Source organism: Telmatherina bonti, assembly GCF_933228915.1.
Source record: "Telmatherina bonti genome assembly, chromosome: 11".
Lineage (NCBI taxonomy): Eukaryota > Metazoa > Chordata > Actinopteri > Atheriniformes > Telmatherinidae > Telmatherina > Telmatherina bonti.
The window spans coordinates 36,583,179-36,590,559 of NC_136629.1; the positions used below are offsets into that span (position 1 = coordinate 36,583,179).

General features: G+C 39.5%; 1 protein-coding gene across 1 annotated transcript in view; it reads right to left on the bottom strand.

Annotated features, from left to right (window-relative positions):
* Window positions 1-312: 312 nt before the first annotated feature.
* Window positions 313-7,381, bottom strand: part of LOC306762400 (contactin-associated protein-like 4) — a gene marked incomplete at both ends in the record, with an annotated part of 74,117 nt that continues 67,048 nt past the window's right edge. The window contains 3 exons of the mRNA XM_079248843.1: window positions 313-512; window positions 2,324-2,395; window positions 4,637-4,852. Coding sequence (XP_079104969.1) covers window positions 313-512; window positions 2,324-2,395; window positions 4,637-4,852 — 488 coding nt within the window. The remainder of the gene's footprint in view (window positions 513-2,323; window positions 2,396-4,636; window positions 4,853-7,381) is intronic.

The window sequence follows — 7,381 nt, forward strand, 5'->3', positions numbered from 1 at the left end:
ATTTCATTAAACACAGAAAAATGACTGTTTGGTATAAAGTCTTCCTTTAACGAATTACATCATTATGTACCAACAAACAGAAACAGTTTGACTGACTGTACCGACACGATATAAAGGAGACACTTGGATCAGTCCGTATAAAAACAACCACAGAAGAAAAAAACAGAGAAAAGACAGAAGTTTGTGGTTTTGTTTGTGTCTTGTTGTGTTTGAGCCACTTTTCTGGCTCACTTAGTTGCGTAAAGCACTGAGGATTGACAAGGCATCTCTGTCCCTTCCCGCCTCAGCTCCAACATCAGAAACCGTCGTTATTTAGATGAAATACTCCTTCTGGTTCTCCGTAGGACCATTCTGGGAGCTGGATTGTTGGTTGCTGAATGGCAGCACAGGGGCGTCTTCTGGTTTGACTGTTTTCACCTCCTGGCTCCGACATGTCCCCTTCCTTCTGTACAGGAATCGGGCCAGTATGGCTAATGCAGACACGCTGACGAAGATTACCACAGCTATCACACCTACAAAGCAGAGAAAATGGCTCAATTACAGCAGAACAAAGTGGAGTTCTCTAGAAATGGAAGTATTGGAGCAAAAATGTCCTGGACTGGATGGAGATTTAGGTGTTCGGGATGTTAATCTGACTTTATTTGTGTCTATGATTATCACGTAGACATTGATTGGCTACTTTTGGTTGAACGTATCTTTCAATGAACTGATTTTCTTTGTTTTGCTGATAAGAAAAAGATTTAAAAGGAAATTATTACGTCTTAATGAGGTTAAATTTGAAGAGGTCCTTAGTGCTGTCAGCCAATTTGGCTGACAGCACTATGCTCTCATAAAAAAAGACAAAAGAAAGTGAAAATAAACCAGAGTTTTACCACCACTGAGAAAGAAAGCAAATCTAAACCTCATAATGAAGCCTGTAACTCTAAAGCTCACCGCCTGGCCAAAGTGTTTCTAGACTTTGCAACCACTTGTCTTTTTTGTACCTCTGAAGAATAATTTCCTCTGAACTTGCAGAGTTGTTTCCACTTTTTCTTTTCAACGGTGTCTGTTCTGGTCCTGACTCCAAAACCGAGGAGACCTGCAGGCATGCAGGAAACTTCCACCTCTGTACCTCACTGATCAGAGTCTCAGCTCCTTGTTTAGTGAAGCAGCACTTCCAGTTTAAACATCATGTTTAATGAGCAGTGGTGCAAACTGATTCATGTCCAGATTATTTGTGAACATTTGGAAATCTTATTTGTGCATGTGGATAAAATTTCACGATGATAGATCAACATTTGCTGAAAAGAATAGAGATATTTTTATATTTGTGTGGGGGCCACTGGATGAAAGAGGATTTCCATACAATCATCAATACAAAAAAAACAACAACAAAAAAAAAAAAAACAACGTGTCAAGAGTACAAAAAGTTTAACTCAGTTTAGGTGAAGACATCTGGACACATTGCCACACCTGCAAAGTGTTCAGTGTGACTGCCGGGACGTTGTTACGTCATCCATCATCCATCAAGCCAACGTGGCTTGATGCTAAATGTGCTGAAAGTTGCTAATATGACTTCAGAAGTTTATGTGATCTGTGAGAAACAGGGAACATTTTTCCGAGATGACATAAAAAGGGCACGGTAACATTTAAAGCAACTTTCATTAACGCGTGGCTATATTTATTTCTTCTTCCTGGAAAGGTCAGCAAGGCGTGTAATTTGGTCAGAAGATGCAAAGCATCCAGATGAAGTCAGATTCTCTGCTAAAAATACACCAATCTTGTTAGTGATAGGCTAAATGGCTGAAAGCCTGGTTCATTTGAAGGCTGGTCCATACTTTATGTTTTCATTGGGAGTGAAATAATCTGGAAGTACATGTTTTTCCATGTAAATAGTAGATGAGATGTCTGTGATTCCATAGTACAATCGGGGTAAATAATGGCTACAAAGCCAGAGAGAAAACAACCGGCGCTAAAATAAATCTGCACCATAGCTTAATGAGATTTTCATCACACACTAACTCTGCCCAGTTTATAAATTAAAACTGGTTTACATGATCTAGGTAACAGATGAGCAAACCAGCGGAGCAGCAGGTACTGAACAAGCTAATTGTTTTGCTCTGAAAATTTACTCTGAGCTCATTGAGAAATTTTACCTGATAAAACTTCTCAGCTGTGATGCTAGAAATAACAAAAACTGACATGTTTACATGGGATTAACTGTAATTTGTAGTTGTGTTTTCCATCGTCTGCTGTTTGAGACACACTGAAACTGAGTTTTTGTTCACTTTTATCCCAGAAAAGTACAGAATCTAAGTGGAACAAGCCGCGGGGGAAACAGTACCTCCAATAAGAGCCGAGTCACTCCTGATGGCATTCACTAAAGGTTGACCTGCTCCCACTGACCCAGACTGGCCTGCAGTAAAAGAGTAATAGAAGAACAGAGAAAGACAATCAGATGAAGGATAGAAACAGGGATGTGAAATCACATGAAATGAAACTGAACACACAGGAACAAAGAGGGGAAAGGTCCAGGAGCAGAGAAGTCATTGCTGCTGCTGCAGACATGTTTAACTGAGACAAAATTAAAAACTGTGCAGTGAATACTGATTATATAACAGCAGAGGGATAATATATAACCTGATTTACATGAACAACGTCATCCTCTGGCCATTAACCCGAAGCAACAGCAGCATTAAAAACCCAAAAGTTGCACCATGGCTGGACGTGATGCAACTAGAACGTCTGTGATCACGTTTTTCCAATGCTCAACAAATGCTACGTGCAGATTGAGTTGTGTATCCCTTGTGTGTTTTATGCAACATGTCTGTTGTTGATTTCTTTACTGGTAAAATCAGTGCAAAGAGACTTGAATTTGCATCAGTGATTCATGATTCTAGACATTTTAATTTTCTTTTTATGCTGTTTATTTTGTTGTGGAGGAAAAACGCAACGCATCAACGACAGCAGAGAAACATTCTCTGAGACAAAACTGCTAAATTTATTACTAAAAAGAATCATCTTGAGGCTGGTTGAGAAATAAAAAACAGCTATTAATGCCACACAGAAGCAGCAACATTGCAGAAACATTAATTTGCAAGCTGTTCAAGTGCAAACCAGGAAGTCTATCTCAGTTTTACTGATCATGTAGACGATTCCACGCTTAAACACCGACTCATGAACTGTTTACACCCAAGTTCAGTTAGTTAACTTTACTTGTTTCTTCTGGCTGCAAAACTCTTCAAACAGGAGCTCTAAATGGAAAAGTTGCTTTCATTTAAACTTTTTATGAACCAGTTGTTGGTCAGGAGCGCTGTCAGTTTTTAACATGTCAGGTTTCACTAAAGCATCATTAAAGCAATAATTATGGGATATATTGCCATGGCAACATGAAAAAAAACTGCAAGGCTCTCCAATCAAAAGTAATTAATTGTGTTTACACCATGGTCAGTGATAATTCTTATGCCAACTGGTGTCCATTATTTTCGTATATATGCACACGTAGTTCAGGAGTTTAATCACTGTAATATCACTATGTTATGGGGCGTCACCATAGCAACCATAGCTGGCTTTTGACAGGTGAATGAAAAACAAAATGCGCTGTAGCTTGACAACGGTTGTTGAGCATAGAAACTACATTGAAGCAAACATGACACAGTTCCTATAGTTTAGCATATTTAACCAGCGTCGTAAAAAAGAAATAAAAATTTGTTATAAAATGTTTTCTGTGTGGAACCATGGCACAAACAGATTTAACAACTCGGATCTGTGCATTAGATGGTTATAATGCATGTGCTTTAGACTCAGCATCGTGCATTATAACCGTCTAATGCACGGCTCCTCCCTGTTTAAAAATATGGATAGCCTGTTATTCAAAATCTAGCTATGCATAAAATATGGAGGTGTACACTGGAAAGCCACCTGGAGGTGCATAACACCACATGTGACAACTTCTTTACATCCCACTGCCTTGGAGATGAACTGTTATATGATGAAAGCTATATGTTTGTAACAGTCAGAAAAAACAAGCCAGAACTTGCAAGAATTACATGTGCAGAAAACACAGTTACAGTCTGTCCATCATCTGGAGGACGTTGGAAATATTCAAACTGATGAATATCAGAGAAAATGGGGCAAGTTAAAAGTATTTCTGAAGAGGGAAAAATAAATAGTTCTTAAATACGGTGTTCTAGTTAAAAGATTATATTGAATGTCTCTTTTCTACATGTTTACATAATCTGAAAAAAGTTATTGGTTGAATTAGATTTTTTTAATGTTATGAGTAGATTTACACAGAGTGGGTCAAAATGACCCGCAACATAATCAACATGATTTTTTTTTTTTAACATAATACAAGGGTTAATCCTTACATCATGGAGCTTAACTCTGATTCTTTCCTAAGAATCAGATACCTGTACTAATAGTCATTATATACTAAAAGGAGTTAAAGCTTGAAAAGGGAGTGAAAATCTCCAGTCTCGATGTTGATCTCAAACGAGTCCCATACTCTTCCTCTTCCTCTCTGTCCTCCTCACACAGGCCGTGATAAAGCTGTTGTAAAAGGAAAGTCTGCGCTCTGACAATAAGGACACTGATGGAGCATCAGTATGATGTGTGATGAGCTCCGTACGACTAAAAGCAGAAGTTTCCGTCTGACCTGACTGTTGGTGTGTGGTTTCTGCTGCGTAGGGATTGGCTGAGGTGGTGCCACACACAGACTGGATGAGTGGGCCGGTGGCGATGACAGGGCTAGTGTCTGGCTGAAGCAGAGCAGCTTTCAGGGGGCTGATGGAGTTAAACAGGACGCTGGACAGACAGCCTGTGAAGCCCAGACCACCAAGCCGAGCCAGTTCTGGATCCATCTCACCGGAGTCTAGAAAGGAGACAGACATGATGTTTCCTGGAAGTGTTCAGGTTTTCCCTGCAGACACAGACACGTATCTTCTTTAAACAACAGAGGAAAAGAGTCTATCTACTGGTTGTGGTGGGAGCACTGGGGGTCTTTTACAGGCAGAGCAGAACTGTGGAGAGGATTAAGGAGTGAAGGTATGACAGGGGGCGATTGTGTCGTTGTTTTGTAAGCCAGAAGCAAAGATAGGAGTTTGATGCTCTGCAGCTGGAAGCCAGCGGAGCGACGTGAGCTGTTCTGGGCTGGTTGAAGACCAGACACGCTGCTGCGTTCGGAATCATCTGCAGAGGTTTCACCCAGCATGCAGGCAGACCTGCCAGTAAGGAACTGCACTCGCGACACACTCTGTGATCTGTGGAGGAAGCCTCCGTTTAATTTTCTTCCCGAAGGCAGAAGGAAACAAAAGAAAATAAATCACAACTGTATAAAATGGGAGGAGTATTGGGGGCTTAAGGAATTTATAGAGGAGTCCTCGCACTCCACTGCAGTGATTTGAAAGATTCCTTCAGGTATATTAACGTTTATCCAGGTTTTGTGGAATTATAAATTCAGGTTACACAGAGAGCAAATCAGCAAGACCAGGCACAGAGGCAACATGGACCTTAGAGGTCAGCCGGTTGTCTACCATGACACCAAGATTCCTGGTAGACGTAGCCAGAAGTGTGACAGTCGAACTGGATGCTTAACTGTGGGGGTAAGGGAGGACTGACTGGACAGACAATAAGCTTAATCTGCCTCTGAAGGTGCAGAAAACAGCAACAAAATAGAAAAAAACAAAAAAAACAAATCAAAGTTTGTTTAGAGGACAAGGAAGCTAAAAGACCATCAGCAGTTGTGTTTTTGTAAAGAAAGACTGTTTATTATGTAGATTTTAGAGTTTAGGTGGACTGATGTGACTGATATGAATCAACAGGATCAGATTTTGTCCAAATATTATTCAGAATATCTTGTCAGGTTAATTCCAGCTGTAAATCTGCATGTAAATCTGACCAGCCCTGTTTGGTGCAGAAATAAACCCATGCATTACACGCTCCACTGCAACAGCTTTTCAGAAAACATCACACCCAAGCGAGGCTAAAATATTCCTAAAAGATGATGTAATAAACTTTAAGTGAGACACCCCCACAGATTCTGAGAGTTTGAAAGACCGGCTGAGTTAGCAGAATAGTGATTATCGGGACATTTTAACCACAGAAGCCTCTAAATGTGGGAAACTCCGAGTTTCAGCAGTTTTCATTTCCCTGCATGTTTCCTGATTAAATGCTACAGTATGATGAGCTGCTAACATCTGTTCACACGTGAATGAAACTGAACAGCAGAAGGTGGAACCTTTGTGGCTGCTCTCTCTGCTGCCTGATCCGCTTTGTTCTGGGAGAACTTTCCTCGTTCCAGGACGCCGGTTCAAGAAAGCTTCATTCATCCAGATGGTCTTTTTTGTTTTAGTGAAATATTGATTTCAGGGAACACAGATACCTAAATATGAAATAAATAATCATACTGAGTGAAGTTCATTAAAAATAAAAGTTTTTTTAACCTTCTTATTTGAATTTGTGGGAAACCAGAAGTAAAGCTGAAGCCAGATGTGGTGGAATTATGCGTATAGTGTGGTTTTAATATGTTACTCATTTATTAAGTTTCTTTTAGGCAGTACAAGATATATATTCTGCATAGTTAGAGTAGTTCAGTAAGCTTGCTTTAGTAGAAACAGTTGATTTATAGATTTATTTCTCATCGGATAAATTCCACGACACCAGATTAATGAAAGCTGCAACAAACAGTGATATCCACAACATCACTAATCTCATGTTTTTAGGTGTAATTAGCTTCAGTAATGACGTCTCATCAGCCTCAGCTGTGCTTTAGGGATAAAAGAGGAACACATGTTATCAAACTGCTTCATTCAGACAGTATATTATCCACTAAGCATGCAGAACACACTGAAATTAGCTTCAGATTCACTGTGTGTGTAAAGGAGGATTCCATAGATTTTTTGAGAAACATCTATATTATGTAGTGGAAATTAGGCATATAGCATAGGATTTCTGTTTTAATGTTGATCATTTATTCTAAGTTCTTTCATGTAGTGCAACATATATAAAATAGATTAGAAAGCTTGCTTTAGTACATGTATGCAACAACTAAATGTTCTGTTCCAAGGCCTGACTTTGTCTGTTATCATCTTCTGGCCGTTGTTTTGACCCGGGCTGCCGGCTGAAGCTTGTTTGTGTCTGCCTAAAGAACGCTGGAACATCCTGAGTAGAGGGAGAGCTCTCGATTGCAACAACTGTGCACTGTCAATAAACTGGACAGAACGCAGTTGACTTCTAGATTTATTGTTCAGATAAATTCCACAACAATTACACCAGGTCCTGATTAAAATTATCATACAAAACTCTTCAAATCTGGACATAAATGTTCTAAAGATTATTTGTAATAATTAAAACACAGTTTCTAATTAGTAAACCTTTATGAAAATGCTAATTAGCATGATTT